We start from the raw sequence: 24897 nt of genomic DNA on the forward strand, positions 1-24897 counted from the left end.
TGCAGTAAAGGTTACTCAAGCTAATGAACAAATGGAGAAGCATAAACTGTACTGTTGGATACACCCACGTTTTCATCTCTACTTAATGAGAAGTAAAACTACTGCTAGGAGTGGTAGCATACATTTCAAAGGTTGAGGCAGAATAATATTTTTATGTTAATTCTTGTCAAATGTGGGGGAGTTTAATTTTACCAGACCATCTGCAGCAAGTGTGATTCTAAGTAGGGGAATCCTTTACCTTTACCTAGATCCAATGAAGTTCATATTAATAGATGTTTCAAGGTGTGTCTAATTCCATCCTCTGCCACCTCCACTTGTAGTATGCAAACATAGCCTGACATTTATATCCTCTACCTTGCGTAAGACCTAGTATTTTGGCAGTAGGTCTCCTCACCTAGACTTACTTTAGTACTTACTGATGCATTACATGCATATTAATCACTTAGGGTGAGGGGAAAGAGAAGATTTGAAGAGTGCCTGTGAATAAGTACTGGGGATCAACTATACTTCTCAAAAACTTTTGGAAGCTACACATTCAGCATCTAACACGGTGTTGCCTAATAATATGAAATAAATTATCAAGCCATGGCTTATATGAAGCAATGTTATGTGTCATAATCATCCCACAGGCCAGTTATCCCAGCTCTACTTTAAACAGTATAGAACATGTTTAGTCTGATATGTAGATTAGACTAATAGTATTTTCAGAAGTGGATTGTGATATTTTCTGTCCCAATTATTTTGGTAGGTCACTGGAATACTACAAGGAAGTACTGTTTTCAGAAATCAGATTTCCACTAAATGTCACAAACCATACCTTTAAATAAGAAATACCAATACAGTACCTAACTGTAAGTTAAATATTTAGGGCCCCTAAAATGCCAATTACTCATTCATTAAATGCAATCTCTGTTTGCATGCCCTTTCAGAGACTCCTGTCATCAGGAAAAAAACAGGTGCAAAGGTGATTCTTGCAGTGCATGTTGATGTCTGTAAGAGCTAGTTAAGTTGTTCATGGTGGAGAAGCTGTCCAGGAGTGACTGAAGCAGTGGTAATACACTGAAAGATTTGGTAGGTGATTTGCCTCCCACAGAGTATGAAGACTTGCACCTCTGACTAAGTCTCTTCCCTTTGTGCTGTTCAGTAACGTATCTTCAAAGAGTTGAAGCTGAGTTGCATTTCCTCACTCGGAATATTCACAGATGGATACAGAATTCTTACAGCTGAGACCTGAACTCTTCCTTCTTCCCATTGTCTTTGAGAACACAAAAAAGATGGATAGTAAGGACAGATTTTGAAGAAGGAAACTTGCTTGACCTGTGCTTGTTATTTAAAGGCTATTATGAGATGATGCCTTTCATAGTGGTCTCCAAGGCCACTCTGAAATGGAGAATTTTGGAATGTTGCTAAGCTCCAGGCACCAGAATATGCTCAGTGTAATCACATTCCATTCTGCCGTGATATCTGGACATGTATTGGTCCCTCCGTGAACTGTATACCACAAAAAACCAACCAAAGTTCCCAAGGAGGTATTTGAAAAAGAATAGTCACTGGATGGGAACCTAGGAGCATAACCTGGTATCCAGGACAGTGCAAATGTTGCTCTCCTACATCACACAAAACTATGCTGTGGGTATGCTGAGTAGCCAAAGGTTTGCCTTGTGCTCTATCAGAAATTGAATTCGAGAGAGTTCATTTCGAGATGTCTTATCAAATATGTCCATATTCTGTGTTAACATAAGATATCACTCACACATCCCACTGACATTAGAAAAGGAGAAGATACTTATGGATAAGTTGTGTTTCTCCAGAGCTATTTCAAAGACTAAAGCAATTTCTATTTCCCTTCAAGGATGTTGGTATGGTAAGATCCACAAGGTGCCATTTTGTCTCTTCTAGCTAAGCCTACAGTAGAGGCAGTCATGACAGACAAGAAGCAGCTGAATGGTCTCTCTTGGGCAACATACACATTGTCTGTGATTTAAGTAGCCCAAGGTCAGGAAGTGTACTGCTACCACCATTCCTTGAAATAAGGATAAGTGACCATGGAGAAACACACACTGATGCTGGTTCCCAGATGTAATATAAGGCAGCCTCCCTCAGCTAGACAATGTGAGTGGGGGAGAATGGATGCATATAATATTTTTCCACTGTTTTCAACAACATTGTCACAAACAAATGTAAGAAATAAGCTGTTGGTAAAAGTATAAAATGGCTTGGCATTTGATTGGAAAGCTCTGTTTGAAAAATATTGTTGGCTGGATGGGTAATAAGATGGTGGTCTGCAGTATTTTTCCATTAATGCTTTCTTTGAGAAAATATGCTTATTTCACCTTTAGACAGATGGGGTGAGAGGTGCTGCAGTACCTTACATGGTGGGCATAAAATTAAAATCATATTTTGGCCGAGTAGAAGAGATGGAATAGAGATAGGATTTATAATAATCTGCTCCAGGATGAAGAGCTCCTGAACAGAAAGTGAGATCTGTCTGGGCTTTCATGAAGCGAGGGATAGCCACAACGGCATAGGGTTGCAGAAAAGCAAATAGATACGAATGCATAAAATCAAAGGATTATTTGTAAGATGGAAAGCACTCCTTCTCCACCTCATAAAGTAGGACTGGCAGGTAGGTTGAACTATATCACCATTAAACGTCCCTTCCAACCCAAACCATTCTATGATTCTGTGGCTTATATGGTCACTTCAGTGGCAACAAGATGTTGTGTACTACTGTAGTGACAGACAATTTCAGCTACTTTCAGAGAAAGAATCTGAGTTTGCTGTAGTGAGATGGGGTTTTGTCCTTTTAAAAAAGGTTGTATTAATATGCTTCTCCAACTGTGCCCCAAACACAAGGTAATTACGAAAATATCAGCCCACTTAGTGGTAGATGTTGCCAGGAGAACACAACATATTGACTGAATTTCACTCCAATTAACTTTAAATGTGGGACTTGCACAGTCATTCACCTGCTGTTGGGATGAGAGCTTTATAAACTGAAATTAAAAATTAAGACCATATTCCATTCCTGGTTGTTTCTTTTCCCTTTACAATACAGATTTCTTTATTATTAAGAAAAAAATTTAAAATAATTTCATGGATTTTCAGGGGCATTCTGTCTGTTAAAACAAAAGAAAGTAAGTATAGGCATAGCAGGTTTACTAAGAGTAAGCATGTTTCACTTAAAAGAGAGAAAATGATTTTCATATAAACAGCACCAAAGCTCCCACCTCTAGAGAAAAAAAGGTACAGAGATACTTTACTCCTTTCATAAATAATGTATTTTATTGCATATGGCTATTAAGGAGAGCATCCATGATCAATACAGACTAAATACAATACACTACTCTAGTTCCATTTATTCTGGTCTCCAGCAGCATCACATTTATCCTTATATACAGCGTGTACATTGGAAGACACAGCAAGATAAGTTAAGTCTCTTGTCATATCACAATAGCAAGAAATATATTTAACATCTTGATATCCAGAAACAATACGTACCCAAAAAGAAAACACTGCTTAATAACTGTTAAGGTTATATAGCAAAAAATATTTTAAATTTAAGGTAAGTCAGGCAAAATGTACAAAGACCCAATATACATTGTGAAGTTTAGCAAACATAACATTTATACATTTTGGTTCCATTCTGTAAACTAAATTAAGAATGTAAGTATTGCATATGCCTTTGTGAAATCTACAGGATAGAGAAGAAGTGACTACATTGTCAAGTTTTTGTTTTGAAGTTGATGTATGTATTTTAGCCATTTACTTTAGCGGCATGATTTCCTAATTGGTACAGGGGGGCTACTTCAAAATAGAAGATCAAAATATTGTATTCAGCAGGTACCACACTCAGTGCTATGGGGAGGTTCAGACAGAAAATGTCAACAATATTATTTGTATTTTCAGTTCCAGAATTGAACGAGCAGCATTTTAGAATGTTTTAGAACCATTTTTAGCATTATTATTAGTACTTAAAAAAAAAACCAACAACACTCAGATTAGATATTTAAATTGATTTTAGATCTAATTTTGTATTAGCCTATGCATTGCTGTGATTTTAAATCCCCCAAAATTACAATGTAAATAATGTCACGGGGTAGGGAAGGAATTTGTTTACATTCATCTTTGTCTTGTAATACAATCCTCAGTTCTAAAAAGTCACCATGTAAGCAGGAAGATCACATTGTCATTTGTTATATTTGTAAGACATTGACTCTTATCTTCCTCAGAAAAAAAAAATAAATCCCAGAAGATAATGCATTATTAATAATGACGTACAGGTCCCACCTAGCACAATGATTAAAAAAAATGTCTCACATAACTCAAATAACTTAGTAATACTTACATGTCTATCAGAGCAGGCACTGGGGAGGTACCATTAAAATGTATACAAACTTCAACAAATTTATCAAAGGAGAAACAAGGAGGCATGACATTCTGCTAGTCTGGTACATCAGTTGTATATGATGTTTGTGACCACAGCCGCCACATCGCTTGTGTTTTCAGACTACTAAAAATGTGATGCACAAGTAGTCTTGAAAAAAACTCTGGATAAGCAACTGCAACGTTTCTTCTTTCCCTGTAATAATGCCTGTAGCTGCAATGATGCTCTTCCAGTAGAATGCAGATTTCAGGACTTTCTAGATGGCGAGATAATACTGTGTTAATATTAGTGTTTGAACCTGACCAGTACCCACTATCATCCCTGCATTCCTAGCATGCCTACCTAGATTTTTGGTTACAAGAAACGCAGCTAAGAACAGGGTTAGCTGACAAAAGTGAGCTTGTAGATAGGAGAAAAGGCTTTTGCAATCTGAAGTACCTACATCAACACCTACATAGAGAGAATTAAACAAGTGTGTCAAAGGTAAAGAGAGATAACCCCAATACAGTTTGATGCTTTTAACTTACTTCGCTTCGGTTACATGTATTTATTTTTACGTTTTTAACCCCTCTGAATTCTCTGTCCCAGTCCAATCCACAGAGTTCCGTCCCATGTCAGACTTCCCAGTGCCCTCACCAGGCTCCATCCCAGAATCAGACACCGCAGCTTGTGATGGAGGAGCAGGTAGCAGCTGCATGCGTTACGAGTTCAGTAAGGCTGGCGACTGCTCTTGAGAGACTCAGCATAGAGATAAAGGAGGTCCTGTCGCACACCAACACCGCAAATCCGGCTTTACTTTGAACTGAGGTAGGTAGTACTGTGATAGGCTTGAAATTATGCCAGTAAATACCAGATCTGACTGCTTCAGCAGGTGCCACAGAATCCCCCCAGTATGTCGAAGGAGAAATACAGTTTGTCTTTGCAGAAAAAGGAAATGAAGGCATTGGCCATTAATTAAAGAGGCCGGCAGAAAAGTTCCTACTGTCTAAAGAACATCTTCAACTTCTGTCAAAACAGCAGCAAAATGATAATGTAGATGCCATTGACAGGACATGAGTTGGGCAGGTTGCTTTCCCTTCCTCGCTGATTTGCTATAGGGTTTAGTCCACAACAGTTTGAAAGTTAAGTAACTGTCCAGACCAACAATGACAACAACAAAAAGTAAACCTTAAGCAGCTTCAATTAAAAAACAAACAAAACAACAGAAAACCATATATGCCGAGCAGCTTCTTTGAATGTTGTACTCTTTGAGGTCATGGTGAAAAAACTAACTCCTTCACTCTGAAAAGGAAAATGACAGAGAGTCAGTAACGGCTGCAACAAAAATCATATAAATGATTAAAACAGCATAAAAAATACCTCACAGAGACTATTCAAAATGGGCTAGCACAGAAAAAAAAGCTATGTAATAACTGCTTTTCTATTTGCACACATAATAAGGTATTACAGAGGCAACAAAGAGAGCTCTTTCCGATCCCACACCAAGTTCTTAGAGCCCAACTTCCCCGTTGTGGCTCTTCAAGCCAGCAAGCCCCAGCACAACCGGTTAGAAAACCTAATACGAAATCCCCCCAGTTCAAGTTGTGATCCTCACTGTTTTGTACCACTGGTAAGAAAAAGGTGTTGTAGAAAGCAGATACTAACTAAAGTAGTTTTTTAGCTGTATGGTTGTTATTGAAAGCTATCCATTTACAGATACTAAAAGAGTTTCTTGAGACCCTACTGACTTGAGGGAAAGAGTCTTCCAAAAACGTAAGCAAAGAAAGGCCCATCTTCTAATCCAGTTATTTGGTTTACTAAATAACTATTATTCCAGAAAAGTGAGCATGCTGGCAAACGGAAGGAATCCTCTTTACTGTTTTTTTAAGATTACTGTTCACAAAGCTGCTTTAAACATCCAAGGTGAATTACGCAGTATCACAGAAACTGATTCATGAATCGGCCAATCTTGTTTTAAAGAACCCAACTGACTTTTTTTTTTTTAACTGCAAAAAAAGGAATGGACAGGATGTGCCACTGCCAGAGAGATGTTGTCATAGTAACAGCACAAAGGTGGTTTGTTAACATGGTCATTAAAAATCAAATTTCTTCAATATGTTGTTTATTACATAGTTTCCCAGTTTGGTATAACATTTGGAAAGCAGCAACACAAAAACAGTAGTGATCAAAAAACCAAGACCATACACTTTACATAGCAAAACACTGACACTTTGTTTTGAAAGGTGCTAACTGTGGTATAGTCCCATACAATCCCAAGCTGCAACATTACATTCCTCATACTTGCTATTAATAGCATCTAGTTTATCTAGTAATTTACAGCAATTTTGACATTTGTATGTTGCTATCCCAAGTTTACAAGTTAAATAAAAATATTAGTTTGTATATGTATTACAAAAGTTTTCCTAGAAACTGAAATGATTTGGAATACTTTGGGTACTAACACCGTTACTTAGAAAAGCCCTAATACTTTAATTTCAACTGTACGGATACAAGTATTTGCTTTGGGATCACTGTGAATTCTATATGAAGCCTGGAAGTTCAAGTAAGCGTAGTGCTTGTCTGTGAGAGTTTTATCCTACATCAGCTTCCGATAAACCAATACAAAGTCTCTTCTTCAAATCTATGCAAAGAACACAGGTTGACATACCTTGGTATATATGTGAGAATTGCTAAATTGCTATTGAATCTCTCAGACCTAAGGTTTACTTAAGAAATAAGTCCTGTCTAAGTCAATTGGAGCTGCTCTATGATCAGTTACTTAGGATGTTACTTAGGATTTAGTTTAGTGATGCACACTGAGATGAATTAATAGCTTGCCAAGAACAAAAAGAAAGCATCTCACTGTCCACATCCATTATCGTTTATTTGGTGCCACTTTTCCTATCTAACACCAAGTAAATCTAGCCACTCTAGCATCAAAAAACTAGCCTTTTTTTCCCCCTTCTCAAATTAATAACCTGAGTTGGATTATGATGCAACTAAGGGAGCTTCAAAACTACCAGTAGAACTGAAGGTACTGCTTGAATGCACATAATGAAATAGGAGCTGAGATGAAAAGAGGAAGACATGGAAAACTTGGAAAGACAGAAGGAGTCCTCACTTTTGCTGTTTGCAAACTGTAAATCCAACCACTATGGCTACTGAGGATCTCACAATGTGAAACCATACCCTAATGGGTTTTGTAAACTTTACATGCGGAGTTGGAACTTAAAAAAAAAAAAAAAAAAAAAAAAAAAAAAACACAACAAAAAAAAAAAGACAATGAAAAATCACCTGGATTAGTAATCATCATCATCCAGCAAGGCTGGGTGGGTGGGAGAACAAGTGGCAGGATGGGTGGCTCTCAGAAGAGAGCAGAGATCCCTCTTTTGAGGAACAGCTGCCTAACACACCACTTTGTTCTGATTTTCATTCACAGAGGCAAGATGCATGTGCATCATGGAGGCATACAAGTGGGAGCTTCAGGAGTGAGTGCTCATGAGGAGGTCCAGGTTGGATATTAGGAAAAATTTCTTCTCAGAAGGAGTGGAACAGGCTCCTCAGGGAGGTGGTGGAGTCACTGTCCTTGGAAGTGTTCAAGAAAAAGGTAGATGCAACACTGAGTGAGGTCACAGATATGGGTTGATAGTTTCACTAGATGATCTTACTGGTCTTTCCAACCTTAATGATTCTATGATTCTAAGATACACATTGCTTCTGTGTTATTGCTTTCCTCCTCCAAATGAAAACCAACCCAACAGCCAAATTTAGGTTACCACTGCATTAGAGTAATAGCTAAAGCCAAATGAAGTTAATAATTTGTTTAAATAGGAAAGCAGAGGAGGAAATTTTTGTACATGAAAATATGCATGCAAATATGTTTAAAGAAGTATGTCCACCTATGGTGGTCACCAGGGAGGATTGTTAGTTACTGAGTATGTCTGACACTGCTCTTACAGCACAAGTACTTTCCAGACATAAACTGAAGTGGGTGAGGTAGCCTGTGCTTCAAAGGTTCCCCAAACCTGGTTCATGGGGTTTTGTAAGAGGACAATGGGGACCGTGGACCTAAGCTTTACAGCCCAGAATGCAATCAACACATCACCCAAAGACACTATAATGCTAGTCTATAACCTTAGAATTAACCCCAAAGTCATCTTCAATAATCATTAATAGCTTGCATTGGAAGGGATTATCAAGGACCATTCAGTTCCAACCACTCTGCCCAGGACCCTATCCACCCTGCCCCCCAAATCCAATGCCTCGAATGGCTGGGACAGCCACAGCTTCTCTGGACAACCTGTTTTAGTGCCTCAACATCCTCTGAGTAAAGAATTTTCCCCTAATATCTAAGTCAAACCTCCCCACTAATGAAACGATAACTAGTGCTACCCTGTGACACGAACAGTAACAAGTGTCAGCACCAAAAGAAGCCTACTAACAAGCAGAAAGTTCTGACATCCATGCTAAAATATCCTTTTGTTTGTTTGTTGATGTTTTTAATTATGTCAATATCACTGTTGTTTGTTTTTGTTAAATTCAGTCATTAATATCTCCTACTTTTTTCAAGTCCCAGATCAACATTGCACTTAAATCTATTACTGCAAGTTAAGCCTGTACACATTGTCTGTATTCAGGGACTAAATAAAATTCCTAAAGGACACAAATACATTATTTGATAACCTCATTCCCCTGAGCACACACAAATCACAACACAAAGTGCAGAACTGTTTCAATATTGAAGTTCCCTCTTGGTTCTGGGCTTTATTAAAAAAAATACCTCCCTGATTGCTGCTGAAATTTCCAGACCTACTTCACATCATGTGATTCCACCAGTGCTTTCTGGGGAATAAACCAGATAATAAACACACACACAAATTGCTAGGAAACAACCAAATGCTTGAAGATTTGCTAAGTAAACTGTGAAGAGAATACATTAGCTAATCAATTAAATATCTCTTTTGCTTATTTATTTTCAAAGTCAGTAAGCAATGAATAAAATTTTTCTAAATTCCTAAAAATGATTTTCTTCTGCTGGCAAGCACAAAGATGGAGCTATTCACATGGCTGATGGCTCAACATAGCGCAGGATATTCATTGCCTGTCAATTTATTCAAGTGGCAGCATGACCATCCGAGTGGGTAGAGTGCAGGGTGGGGAGCCCATGGCACTGCCACAGACCCAAACCACGACTTGAAGTAAACAGCTCCCTGGTTTTATCCCTTTGTTCCCCCTCCCCACATTGCCTGCCAAATCGATTAAGGCTCTGATCCTGCTAACTACTTTTTCCTAGAAGAGCAATCCTATTGGTATAACTGAATCCCAAGGTTAACAGCAGGAGCGTTTGTAGGCTTTGGGCCAGGCTATTAGATGGCACAGCCCAGGGAGCCAGATCCCACCTGCAAAACACACAGGATGAGCCACTCTTTACCTAGCTCTGACTCTCATTAAGCAATTTAGTGAGTGATATATATAATAAAAAGCCCAGAGGCAACCTTGCTAAGACAACAGAACGGCTCATCTGCCTCCACCAGTACTTCCAGGGAATTCAGTGAGACTGCTCCAACCAAATAAAGCACAGCTTGGTCATCATCACAAGTAAAGCTTTCAGTTGGAGCTTAAACATTTGCCACAATAACATTTCACAGGAAAACATAAAGCAGTATGCTCTAACAGTTTATGAAGTCCATGAATAACAGCAATCCAAAGTGAACAGTCTCCACACTCGATTGGAAAAAGAACAAGCTAAACCATGAAATTAAAAAGCTACGTAATAATTATTTCATTTAAAAAAGTCACGGTTCATCATATTTATCCACGCCCTTTTGGTACACAAGTCCACAAAGGAACAGCACACAATGTTATTTGGATATGTTTAAGTTGTTTTATGAATTTAGAAAAGCAAGCACTGGGACAACGCAGACTATTCGTGACCGATAAGGAAAGTTGCAAAGTGGGGATGTTATGGCCACAGTTATCTGTAATAACATAAGCTTTACAGTACTCTTCTCTCTCGAGTGACACAGCTAAAAAACATAACATTTTGACTTCTATTATGATTAACATGGAGAAAGATGATATCTTTTAAAGTAGGAAACAAAACACTAGATTAGAAAAAGATGCTGCATGCCAGCAGTTGCAAGTACTGTTTTTGTTCCTCTAGCATACACACAAGAGGCTGAAATCTTCATCTGATCCATGCAGAAATCCACACAATTTATACTGAGTGTCAACTTTTATCCAAAGCTACTAACAAAACCAAAGTCATTTGCATTTGATACCATCTAGTTACATGAATAGCCATTACTTTACTTGTAATTTCACTAGCAGCTGAGTGTAAAGTTGAAGTGCAGATGACAGTGAGGGCTACACTTAGTTGATTTCAGAATTTGATATAATTTGTAGTTCATATAATTTTGTCAAGGTTCTTATAGATTTTGTAATATGAATAACTAAAACATTAAAATGTAATTATGTGGAAAATAAAGGATTAAACTTACAAATGTCATTATAATGAATTTATAGCTAAAGTGCTGGTCCAGAAATACATTTTCCACATAAATTATAATAAAAATAGGCACTTCGCATTTAAAATTAAGAGAGTAGACATGCTCATTTTTCCAGGATAAATTTAATACATTTGCAATCATACCTCATAATTTTGGAGCTACAGACATTGTATAGTATTAAACAAGTTTGTATAGATATGATTAAATCCCATGATTAAGAATAAAATTAATTAGACAAAAAAAAAAAACCTTAATATAGTACTATATGAAATTTGTTCAGTTATCCTCTCTTGCAAGTTGGGTATACAACTACATAAAAATGTTAATTGAAATTAAAAAAAAAATAAAATAAAATAAATCAAGCTTCTCTGAGTAAACAAAACATTAGAAAAAATGTTTAGCCCTTTTCACCTTCCACTGGCAAGGTTGTAAGAGGGACTCAGACAGAAAGAAGCAGATGTGGAAACTACATAGGAAATTTGCTACTAAAAAGAACAGTTGGTGGCAGTCAGCCAAAGAGCCACTCTGCAGCTCACCAGTACAGGATTTAGCCATAGTGGAAAAAGGAGTCATGTTCTTGTTTGATTGTAGAATCATAGAATGGCCTGGGTTGAAAAGGACCACAATGATCATCAAGCTTCAACCCCCCTGCCATGGGCAAGGTTGCCAACCACTAGACCAGGCTGTCCAGAGCCACATCCAGCCTGACCTTGAATGCCTCCAGGGGTGGGGCATCCACAACCTTCTTGGGCAACCTGTTCCAGTGCATCACTACCTTCTGTGTGAAAAACTTCCTCCTAATATCTAACCTAAATCTCCCGTCTCAGTTTAAAACCACTTCTCCTTGTCCTATCACTATCCACCCTCGTAAACAGCCGTTCCCCCTCCTGTTTATCTGCTCCCTTCAAGTACTGGAAGGCCACAATGAGGTCTCCCTGGAGCCTTCCCTTCTCCAAGCTAAACAAGCCCAGCTCCCTCAACCTTTCCTCAGAGGAGATGTGCTCCAGCCCTCTGATCATTTTAGTGGTCCTCCTCTGGACCCGCTCCAAGAGCTCTATGTTTTTCCTGTACTGGGGGCCCCAGGCCTGGACACAGTACTCCAGATGGACCCTCACAAGAGCTGAGTAGAGGGGGACAACCACCTCCCTCTCCCTGCTGGCCACCCTTTTTTAAATGCAGCCCAGAACACAGTTGGCTTTCCGGGCTGCAAGCACACACTGCTGACTCATGTCCAGCTTCTTGTCCACCAGTTACCATTACCACCAACTGTGATTGCATCCCACCTTGCAAACTATCACACTACTCCTTTATCAATGCAGATATAAAACCAGAACACTGGAAACATAGGTTCAATTAGGCTGTTGGCTTGATTTTTTTTTTATAGCTCCTTTGGTCACATCAAAGTGAGACTGCAGCTCTTCCCAGGAAAAAATTGATGGCAATGAGTAAATTCTAGTAGCACCATTTTGAATATAAAATGAGGCTGGAAGCTTCTTATTAGAAATTATTTTTGCAAAACAACATGCTCACCACCTTAAAAGCATTGAAGGTCAAGGGAGGAAGGGATTGATGACTAATGCACTGGACTACCTACTAACTCCATCTTAAGAGATGCAACGGGCATATATGCATGTCTACCTCTTAGAGCTCACACTAGATGATATTCATCTCAGCTAACTTCTGGCATCCCCAGTGTGTACCTCTACATCTCTGACCTATTCACTCTATGAAAAGCTAGAATGACTCGTTCCTTATAGTTTAGGAGAAGAAACAGGCACTTCTAAGCAGCATTTCACCCAGTTTATGTCACACTAAGCTCAGATGAATAAGAGTTATCAAAAAATTTCCAAGTCTGTGAGGTGCATGGTTTTGCATTCATCTTAGGAGCAAAGACCAAATCCTCTTATACACTGATTAGTAGTCATTAGCAAGGGCAACAATGTCTTACAGGAAAGACCCTTCATAACTAGAGCTTGATATTCTCACACTTCAAAATGCTGTTGGTGTTGGAGGAACTTATTCACGCAAGCAACAGTGAGAAAAAAAAAAAAAAAAAAAAAAGAGATGAACTGGACTTCAGATTAAAGCCACTAGCAAGAACCTGACTGACATTTCAGACACCAACAGTCAACACCAAAGCCTGACCACTTCTACTAAGCCACTGGGTTACCTCGTTGACTACATACACAATGGTAAAGTGCTCTCAAAGACAAAAAAGTATGCCTTTTCTCTCTTGCTTGGGAGAAAAAGCAATCTTTTCCAGTGATTAAACTGAAGAATTATTCATATTAAATATTTAAATATTCATGGGAACAGGGATAAGGACTCGCGCAAATTGTGGGAAGTTGTGTTCACTCTCTCCACTACAACAGCTATCTAATTATTCTATGAAAACAGCTTCAGTAAGAAAGAATGAGAGCACTCTACTAAAGAACATATGGCTAAGATGTGCCAAGGGCTATGGGAGTGGGGAAAGAGAAATGTGATTTTTTTTTTCTGCCAGAAAGGTATAGGATGCAGGTCAATGGTGGAAGAGTGCTCTAGCCACTTAAACATTATAGCTGTTCCTCATCAGTGAGGAAAGGGCTTAGGCATCTAGCATCAAAAGAGATTTCTAATGTACCAAGTCAGTATGGAGACTGGGACATTCCTCCATCCTAGAGGAATACATCTATCTTTCAGAGAGTGGCATGCTTTAAAACAAAAAGCAGCTTTCAGTTTTCACAGCCAACTATCTGGCTGCTTTGCAAACTGACTTTGGGACTGCTTACCAAGGAGACAAACACATTTCGGCACATCGCCTGGACTTTAAAGTCTCTGTATAGTTACACACTAAAACTAGCTGCTGCAACTGAGACTTTCACGTGTTCAGGAAGATAGTGCTTCTCACTAAGAGATAGTTTGAAAGGGAAGAAATGAAGAAAAAGAAAACAGGGAAAGACTACCAGGAACAACTGTGCATGCATCGTATGACAGTCTTGCCCCTACCATTTTCCCTTGTTGTCGCACTCATTTAAAACTTTGAGCATCTGATGGGAATAGGAAAACCTTTTAAGTGATAGTTTTCAATTATTGACAGTGCTTTTCTAGAAATCTTTTAGAAACCTTCAAAAGTGTTCTAATAGTTGTCACTGTGAATTAGTTAATAATAAACAGACAAGAGGAAAATGAAGCCAGGCAAGAAGCCGCAAACTTAACATTCTTAAGGAAATTCTCAATGAGAAAGGAAACATCCACAGATGTCCAGTTCTCCTCAACAAAGTTCACTACTTTATTTTTGCCCATTTACTTCAAGTCCTCTTTTTAGGTCAATAAATAAATAAATAAATAAATAATATTAACCAAAAAAGCCTGGAGCAAAAGAAGTATTCCTTTTTAACACAGTTTCCTAGGAGGCTTTCAATATTCAACACAAAGATAGTGCCTCTAATTTGTTTTTTAACCAATCCTTTCTCAGAAAATTTATATGATTTTTTTTTTCTGGATTATTTTTTTTAATGACATTTGTTCTGTTCATATGTTGAAAGAGTTGGGTTTTTTTCCCCACGAGATCAGGTAAGAATCTTTCACACGGGAAGAAAAGTGAGCCAGTGTGTTTTGGTGGATGCTACAAAGTAAGAACAGTTTGCTTTCTCAATTTTGTATCTTCCAAAGTATCATTATGACTATCATTTAACAACTACATATTTTAATTCAGCTATTGATCTTGTTTCTTATAGTGTCACTCCTGCTTTTTTAAAACTATGTCTCTAGTAGCCCAGAGTTATTAACACAGTAGCACAAATCAGGTTAAGCCCTTAACCATTTTCCTCCATCTAAGCAGTAATTGAAGCATTCATATACAAAAGTGTGCATATAAAAAAAAAGATACGTCCATTAATAAAGCCAAAGTCTCCTTATTTAAAGGCTACATCATTCTGTAAACTTTATGGTTTCTGTATTTCTCTTATGCTAAGGCACTGTACACGCACACAAACACGGTATATTCTTCTACTCACTGAAAACAAAGCATTCTAAACAAGTGAAATCTAGTAAAAGGTAAATTTCACTCATAACAGACCAGTTTGCTTGTGGCACCCAGCCACAAGTGATAGCCCGGTCCAGTATGTTGTCTGTGTTGTTGTGTGGCCCTGACACAAGGGAACTACATCCTTCTGTGAACAAGCCTTAAAGTCTGCTGAGCCTCTGAAATATTTCTGAAGATGACTATATGAAATACATGCTTATTTTATTGTGGGTCAAGAACTTTTCTTTTCTTTTTTGACAAATGACTTGGGATTTGGGAGACAGCTTCTGCCCAGAACCAAAAGAACCCAAGCTAAGCAAATACTTCATAATACATCCACAGAGAATTATCAAAGCATCTTATCCTTTCTTCAGGTACATGACCATGACCATCTTTCAAGATAATGTTTATTGAAGTAGTTCTAGCGATCTCATTAGAGACAACAAGCTGAGCTCTCACTAACATCCTTAGACTGTAGGCTTGCAGCCAACACACGCACCTGGCACACTGGTTACTGTCTTACATTGGGACTCCCAAATTTACTGAGATGCTTAGTCCCCACTGATTTCAACACCCTCACCCTTTAGATTCCTTATTTACAGACTAGATTCATCCTCCCTTGCATTAACATTCCTGAGAAATGCTAGAAAAAATTAAAAGCGTTACTATGTTGCATTTATAAAGCTAGCTTTTAAAACAGACAAGGGTACTTGTAGCTTCCTTTACAATGTGGTGCTCTAAAGATAATCTCTAGATGAATTAGCATTTATTTCTGAAGCTGATATGGATTGTAATGCATATGGAAGCAAGTATTACGTTAGGATATAAAAGGAAAGAATGTATATTCATCACACGGGCATCATAACCATCATCCACATATCACATTCGGAGCATAACTGCTACTTTGTTTGATAGAAAAGGCAAAAAGCTCAGTAAACTGTTTAGAAAAGTATTTTTGTTTAAAATTTATCTCCTGAGAAGACCAGTTTAAAAACTGGAAGTTGGCCATAAAATAACTTGTGAAAGCAACAACTACATGGAACAGCCTCCTTAGTCCTACTCATATTTTGCTTTCTTTCTCACTCAAAAAGCACAGATTGTACAGAATAAATGAGATTGTTCCCAGCTCCTCTGCACGCACCTTGAATCCTCCCTAACTTTCCTGCAGAAATAAAGTGAAACAAGCCTGGATTCATTTGCTCTCCAGGACCAAACAACAGATGCTAAAGTTTCACTTTCAAGAAAGGTAGCTAAAGAAATGCAGAATGCCAAGTTTCACCTACCCGAAGGAACAAGTAAGAATGAGACAGACAATGAATCTCAGCTTTGAAAACAGCGTGTACTTGTGTTGTTTCTCCATAGTGAGACCTGCAGTACAAAATGTTACTTTTCCCAAGAAAAGAACATTTGTTTAAATATAAGAAATATTATGTTCTCAAAGCACAGTGTGCTTTCCCAGCACTCTTCTCCAAACTTCGGAGACTGAAAAAGAGACAAAAAATAGGTATCAATCATGTCCAGTACTGCTGACTGCAGAGCATGAGGCTCTTTCTCCTGTAATTACGAGAGCTCTCAGAACGTATTTGCATAAAGCTGTACTTGGCTGTCTCAAGAGCTCTGTTTTTTCCTTATCTCACAGGTGCTCTCACACATGCATCTTTGCCTCCTTTTGTTTAATGCTTCACTGATATGTTGCTGTGTAAATATGCTTATAAGCAACCACCGATGCTTAATTTTCTCTTTACTTTTCTTCGTAAGGTTTGCCAGTACCTCATGCAGCATTTTGAAAAATACATTCTACTTAGAGCAATGAATCTGACCATATGACCATGTCAGGACCGTTTCTATAAAGCAAGAAGACTGAAATCCACCTTTGTCACTTCACGAATGACACTTGAAAGTTTGGCTCTACACCTACCAGTGCTCATCAGAGAATTTCCCTAGATTTCAGTGAGTGTTTCCAGCACAGATAGCTGCATATCTTTTCTGCCATTACCAGCATCCTAACTTTCTAAACCTGTTTAGGACACCTCAAGTAGGTGTTGTGAGCAGTTCAGGATGTCAAATGCATCATCTGGAACCTCTTGGAGAATAATACCATGCAGTAGATGAGACTTCGTAAAAGCTAAGATGTTGTAGAAATACTCTCTGAAGAAGAAAAGACTGCAGAAGAAACACTTTTCAAGTATTTTCCCCAATATGCCTGTAGCTTTAAAGCACAAGTTTGTTTCCAAGTTCTAAGGAGGTTATATCATTGCATATTTAACGTATTGTGATTGAGACCAGGAAATGCATTGAAAAGTGTTCAGTCAACAGTGCAGCAGCTGCATAGCTAGAGAAAACACAAATCCCTTTTAATTTCACATTTACTGAACACACACAATGCATCATAAACCATCACAGAGAGTAAGGCCAGGCCAGGCAGGACTGTTTAGCTATACCAGTGGATACACATATGAATATCAGTCTTGTTTTCAAGTCCTTTTGTTTTAAATAGCAAACTTGAAGACACGAAACCACAGCCCTCCAGAAGTTACATGTCTCTTTTACGCTAAGTGTGTAGGCTCCCTCTATAGTCAGGGAAGGAAAAAGGTTTGTATCAATAATGAAGACCGTCCTTGACCTTCCTCTTCAATATACCTTAAAGATTCATATATCTATCTTTGTAGTGATTATAAATGGAAGCTTGAACTTCATTTTAAGAGGACTTTTTAATTACGCTCCTAACAAGTTGCATAATGGGATGTCTACAGATGGAGTCAAACTCCTTATATCTACATGTAGTGAAAAAACACTGGCTAGATGAAGACAGCACCGCACACTGAGAAACAAAAGAGGAATACTGACACTCGGTACCTACTGGAGACATTCGCACTGGAAACCTTCAACACTGGATGAACTGAGCAGCTTCATTCTGAGCACATGTATTAAGGCCCCTTTTACAGCTCACCCAGCCCCACTCTGTGCTGTGGGCAGGGCTGCTCCTCACCAGCTCAGGCCACCCAGGGCCCCATCCAACCTGGCCTTGAGCGCCACCAGGGATGGGGCATCACAGCTTCTATGGGCATCTGTGCCAGCGCCTCACCACCCCCACAGCGAAGAATTTGAGGTACTGTGATCACCTTGTTGCCTCAGACAAAGATATTTCTGCCTATTAACAACACTTTTGGATCCATCAGGAGTCCAGAAACACTAAATCCCACAAAACACATGAGGAAAAGAATGTCTAAAGTGCCTTCTCTGGAATAGGCTCCCTTGCCTTGCATATAGTCCTACCCAGCCTATGCTAAACAACCCAACTGAAACTTTTCTGTAGCAAACACAAGATGTCTGTTTACAAACAGAAAAACCAACCAATCAAACTGAGGCACAACTCCACCACTGCTTCCCAGTTTGATTCTCAGCCTCCCCAGTAGTCACCAGAAAAGTCCCTAAATCAAAAGGCCAGATTCAATTGAATTTTAAGATAAAAGACCACAGGAACACTTTCCCATTTAGTAGATATGAGACTTGGACACATTCACTCAGGTGAGAAAAATATTTCCATAAAACACGTATAAAATAAACCCAGCATGAACAGCTTTTAAATGAGTGGTTCTCCCATAGAGCCTTACAAATTACAGCCTATGGACTACTTCAGAGCTGGCAGCTTACTCTGTATCAGAGGTTCTTAATTCCAGCAGCTATTTTTAATTAAAGTACACTGAAAAAAATTAATTGAAGTAATTAATTATTGTGATTCCAGAAAGATATAATGTGGTTGAAAATGGTCCAAAAAGGGATCTAAAACAATTCAGGAGAAAGAAAAGAAATGGTTGTAAGCTTCCCTATTAATATCTGATAGCTGCTGCAAAAAATCTTTGAAACCTCTGTCAAAGATAGATTAAAAATTACCACTATATAAGAGGCAGAGGAGAAGTTTAAAAATAGGTGCCACCATGTAGTTCAGGACAAATATCCATGCTGTGGAAGAAAAGCTCCACTAACATCTGATCCAATACAGAGACAGCAATTGGATTTCAAAGACATGGTGATGCTGTCCATTCCCACACTCAGTGTCATAGCCCCACAGGGTTATCCCAAGTACCATTCTGGGTACCATGTATTCCCAGTGTTTTTTTCTTAACTAAATCACAGAATTTGGACAAGCGTCCCCTGCTCCTGGATTAATTGAAAATCAAACATAATTATTTTCAGCAGTGTGCTAGCTTTTGGTTTTTAAACTGACGAGAAACAGTTTTCCATGTATCAAACACACTGCATTTCCTGCTTCCTAGTAAGAATTAGCTTTGCTTGTATTTTACGTAAGTAACGAGTTAACACCTTCTTTGACACATATCAGAATGTGAGTTGTTTATCTTAGAGTACAGAAGGAAAATGGAAGCTTTACTCAGGTACACACAGACTGCTATACTAATTTGAGGATGATAAAGCCGCTTCACCATTGAGCAAAACAATGGTTTTACATAATTAAGAACAGTAATAAAGGATTACAAAGAAGAATGTAACAGGTTTTTATAAAGGACTTATTTGCCTACTACTCTGCCACCCTCAGCGGAGCTTGCTGGAGGCTTGCCTACTGAGTGCAATGAATAAGAGTTGGCTGCTCAGGCAGCTGTCAGCACAGTGCTTGGGAAAATGCCTCCAAAAGACCAGTTGAAAATCAGCGCTTGGTAAAGGGAACGGGATTGAAACCAAACAAACAGGAAATACCGAACAAAGAAACGTTTCTTAATACTCACATCATCAGAGCTAAGATACCTAAGGACACAATGTGTACACTTCATTCCACTTAGGATGGAGAGTCTAAATTTTCATCCTACCCATCAAACCTCTGAAGAGCTTAAGTTAAAAGGAAAACACTGAGCAAGTAGAGAACTGCCAAAGGAATGGCATTTCTCTGTCTAAGAGAAATGACTAAGACCCATGGAATCCCATCTGCTGGGAGTCTAAGTCCTAGCTAGGAACATGCCTTAATATCTCACCTATACTTAATTTAAGGAAACAGCAAGCTGCACTATAGGTATGTGGAAATTGTAAGTAAAAATCAACATAAGTATGTCCTTTGGCAAATTAAAAATAAGCAAAACACAAGCCCGAGTCAAACAACAAAAAAAGTAATCCAAATATCTCTGTAAGTGTTTTTAAAATTGTATGGCTGATGTGTTATCATCCTGGAAAGCTACAAGAGACAATTTATGAGTATAAAGAAGAAAAATACTTGCTGAGGAGTGCAAAGAGTATAAAGTGTTGCATGACTTTTCTCATCTTTCTCAGAGCATCCACGTAGCCAGGAAGGCAAGTCAAAGCTTGCCAGGTTCTTGACAGATGCAGCAGACATGGGGGATAACTTCTCTCCCAGAACACACTCTCAGTGACTTTCCATAACCACTGCATCAAAAAGCAGCATGGTACCCAAATATCCTATATAGCCCATTCCCAGCACAGACCAGCTCCTTCTGCCATAAAGCACACTAGCTAAGCTGTGCCCATTCAAGCTCCATGTCTAAGGCTATTGTTTATGCTTTCTATCATAGTCAAGAATATAGAAATACAGGAACACATGGGTTGGGAGGGAGCTCTGGAGATTATTTAGCCCAACTCCCTGCTAACACAGGTTCCCTAAAGCAGGTCTCACAGGAATGCATCTGGGTGGGTTCTGATTATCTCCAGAGAAGGAGACTCAACGACCTCTCTGGGCAGCCTGCTCCAGTGCTCTGTCACTCATAAAGGAAAGATCTCTCTCATGTTCAGATGGAACTTCCTGTATTTCTGTTTGCGCCCACTGCCACTGGACCTGTTGCTTGCTGGGCACCACCAAAAACAGCCTGGCCCTACCCACTTGCCACCTGCTCTTCAGATATTTAAAAACATTGATAAGATCCCCCCCCCTCTCCTCAGCTTTCTCTTCTCCAGGCTAAACAGTCCCAGGTCTCTCAGCCTTTCTTCATAGGGGAGATATTTCAGCTCCCTCATCGTCATCCCTGTAGCCCTGATAATAAACAAACAAAAAACAACAGATACCCTATTCTGATGTTACCAGCTCTTACATTGCATTTACTGTCACTTGAATGTTTGCACTAAAGGGGGAAAAAACCTAAAGAGGACCTGGTCTAGAAATCATTTGCAGTGCTGAAACACAGTGGTGCATTTATATCTGGAAATCATCCTACTGGCTAACATTCAACAACTGATTACTACCAATTTATTTATTTAGAACCCACACAATCTACTATTTATTTAGATTATACCAGTTACTGTTAAAGGTTTATCTTGACAAGACATTTGTTTGACATTTACAGATTAAAACGGGGAAATATGATAAATTATATTTTTGTACAACTCCAAAAGAAAGCAGCGGCATCCTAGCACTTATTTGTGCAAGCAAGAATCTCTCTCTGATATTTATGTGTGGAACTGCTTGAAATATTGGGTTTATAAGGTCATTAGTACTCCCATTTTATGTTTACAGCCAACTCCCTGAAGCATTATGTGCTTCGGGATCATATGTTTATCCCTTATGCCTCTTTGCGTACTCATTTCCGGTAACTATTGTTAAAGTCATGAACACTAATTCTGTGACCACTATGGAGCGAATTACGCACCCCTGTGCTGCTTTACAAGTTTGATTCCAATTCTAAACATAAATGTTCTGAGTTTTATTAGATCAAGACTAATTAGTTGTAAATAATGCCCATAATAAAGCAATTTTTGCAGTTCACAAACAATTTGAATATTTATTATCATCACGAGTTTTTATCAATAGCTCTTGATTATTACAACAGAAGCATAACTTTTCTTCTTGTTATGTTAAAGAGACAATATTATTACAGTTAATGCTTCATTGATTTTGGCAGAAACAATTGCTCAGGAATTAAATCTTTACTGTAAAAGATGCAAGTCCAGCCTCTTATAAACATTTCCAAATGATATTATAACACAACTGAGAGAAAATACCGTACAGATGAATTTCACCTCCACCTTTCAGATCCAAATCTCAGAATCTCCTTGCAAAAAAATCCTGTCCTGGTATGACCTAAAGGGATTTGTGTCAATTCTACTCCTACTTCTTATATATAATGCTAAAATGTAGCACAAGTAGTTGTTAAGAATAACTTTGTATAGTGTCAGTTGCTCCATCCCCGAAGGCAAACTAAGCCAGCCTCACTACTGCCTTCTCGTCCTCAGCAACTCTTCCTGTCGTGCCTGGTAGCTCACCTCCCACACAAAAGCCAAGCCTAACGTTCCCCCAGAAGATGTTCACAGGTATGTCTTGTTCAATCAAGTCTGTAACTTGCAGGGAGTAAAAGCCCAGTTCCAACAGAAAAATCTTCCAATTCCTCCTTCCATACATATCTTGACAGGGTTTACCAACTTAATGAAGGGTTAAACTGGACATAGAGAACCCTCTTTAACATCGTTTTTAAATAATATGCTGCCTGGGAAGACACAAGACAATAGGTAAATCTAAAATTGCTTAGATCTAATTTCACTGACAGGATTTTCCCACTGCTACTGGAAAGATTTAATGATTTGTCTTTGACTTCAGAGAAGCCGAGTCCTCACCTCAAGTCTTGCTTACAGCATTATTCTTCATCTACTTGAAACTGCCTATGAAATTCAGCCAAACTGAACAGTGAGTTTCATACCTTGCACCCATCACCAGAGCACGTTTCAAACACATTTTTTAAAGCATCATTTAAGAAAGCTTAGAAGACTTTCCACCGTGTTCTGTTGTTTCTAATGAACTTCTGCTGTTTGTGGTAGTGTAAGTTCCCCAGCTTGGCATTGCACTCAAGCCCCAGTGCCTCCATTTCTGACCCCTTCAAACAAAAACAAGCTGCTCAACAATGTCTAATCCGTGCGTCATGTAATCCCGCTTAATACTCTACAAACTCTGGGTAATATTTGGGTAGTTTTTAAATTTAGCAAAGAACATCCTGGCCTACTTCAAAGACACCCTCGCCTTGGGTAGCGTCCGCGAGGAACGTCATCCATGTGCGTTTCAAATCAGAACGACAACCTAACATAAACACACGAGTGAAGGAAAGACAAATTAAGAGATCCTGGCCTAGTGACATAATAACAACATTTAACACTAGAAGGCAGACGACGGAAAAATGAATGCATTATGCAACCGCGGCACACACCATTCATAAACAGCTAACGGCAGCCCTGGACCCTCCGAGAAGCACAGGGCTGAGCCCCCTGCCAGCACCCCACAGCCCTGATGGTTAAATCACACACGTGCTCCTACCATCTGCACTGAGCTGCGGAATAGGAAGTCGGGTGTCACTCCAGCAGAGAAACAGAAAATCCCTTCTTTGAGACACCCTTTGCTTTCTACAACATAATTATCTCAGAAGCGTCTCACACCACAAGAGCTTCAGAAGAAGGCTAAATTAAATGCCACGATAATTCTTGCGCATACACCCAAACGTCCTTCCTAAGATCTTTCAGAGCCTGGCTGAAGGACAAATGTGCTCCTGTTTTGTTGAGGCTGTCAGGCAGACAGTCTTCCGTCATTAGCCTTTTGTCAACAGCGATGCTGGGGTAGATTACGAGCGCAGAGCCTGTCGTGGCAGGTGCATGGCCCTGGGGCTGCCATCTGCCAGGAAGGAAGTGTTCTCCTCTAGGATGCTGAAGAGATTGACAAAATGTAAACAAAACACTGAATCACTACTAATCTATGGAATCGGGCTGCTACGTCCTTCTTCCGCAACGTAGATGTTAAGATCAGAGGAGGGGCTTAGGTCTGGCGTTTGGGTTTTTCTGTCTGTTTTGCACTGTGTGTACAAAACATTATTTTGTAATTATTTTCCTACACCTATGCATAACGTGGGGCTGCCACTGCTGATAAATAATTGATTATTTGAAAAGAAAAACAGATAATTTGTAAATAATGAAAAACTGGGTAGATAACAGAACTCGAAATACTGTCTTTGTTTTTTTTTTTAAAAATAGACTTCCAACTGAATCCCTCGCATTGAGAGCAAATATTTATGCTGAACGGTGCTAGCTTTGCTTTGACCGGTGTTGGAGGTCTGTGCTTCACTGCAGCTGCCAGACAGTAGCACACCTCCAAGGCACACCACTTACCAGAGGAGTCCCAGCAACAACGCCTGTTCCTCAGGAGAGCTGCCTATAGTACCTAACAGAGATGACACTCCTCTGATGTCCTTTAGTAAGCCTTAGGTGTTACTGTCTTAGTGCTCTAACACTGAAGTGCACTGTTTTAAGTTACCCTCCGTAGAGGTGCAAGTAACCTTTAGTGCTGCTTCTAAGTTTTCGTTTAAGTTTTCAGTCCAGCTAACAATGCCTAAGCCTCAAATATAAATGTAACCCTGAAACTACGGGATTCATCCAACGTAAAGGAGTGTGGAAACAACAAATGTGGTCTAAACCAGTAACTTCTAGAGCTCACAGAGGTGCAGCCAAGTTGAGGGGAAAATTCATGCTGCTTTCTAGTAGGTGTCGACATTAGATGGGAGGAGTGCTCCTCTAGAGGAGCTCTGTTTACTTCTGCCGATTCTAGAGGATTACCAGGAGATACACACAGTCAGGCTGCAGACAAACACCAGGGTGAAAACAAAAAGAAGCTGTCCTTTGGACAGGCTCCAGGAGGAAAAGCAGTCTTTTCAGCAATTGGCAGCAAGGAACTACTCAGCTGAACTTGGCTTTTCAGGACTGCCACTCTTGACCCCCTTCATGTATACACACAGAAACTTTAAAAACAACTGCGCTCCAGACAACGGACACACAAGCAAAATGCATCTGAACTTTGGGCTCAGTGCACTATCACTAGAAATGAATGGATGCTACTGATTCCCATGTGCATACAGCTCACTTTTAAGCAAACATTCAAAGAAATAACAAAAAGCACTGCGAAACCCTCAACGTTACACACCCTCATTGATCAAATTAGTCACGATACTCACGTTTTACTGTTATTATACACGTTTTGCTAAAGTAATGTTAAAACTCCCACAGACTCTGCTACAGTACACCACAACTAA

At 39.1% G+C, this 24897-nt stretch overlaps 1 protein-coding gene across 2 annotated transcripts in view; it reads right to left on the minus strand.

Moving 5' to 3' along the window:
• IRS2 (insulin receptor substrate 2) overlaps positions 1 to 24897 on the minus strand; it is a 43730-nt gene that overhangs the window by 9806 nt on the left and 9027 nt on the right. Inside the window, exon 2 of one of the 2 annotated variants that reach the window (XM_015277886.4) lies at positions 3264 to 5668. The exons of the other annotated variant lie outside the window; for it this stretch is intronic. Within the exon in view, the coding sequence (XP_015133372.2) occupies positions 5664 to 5668 (5 nt within the window). The 3' untranslated portion in view covers positions 3264 to 5663. Of the gene's footprint in view, positions 1 to 3263; positions 5669 to 24897 lie in introns of those variants that run through there. 2 annotated transcript variants of the gene reach the window in all.

The sequence above is a fragment of the Gallus gallus genome, chromosome 1 (assembly GCF_016699485.2).
Source record: "Gallus gallus isolate bGalGal1 chromosome 1, bGalGal1.mat.broiler.GRCg7b, whole genome shotgun sequence".
Lineage (NCBI taxonomy): Eukaryota > Metazoa > Chordata > Aves > Galliformes > Phasianidae > Gallus > Gallus gallus.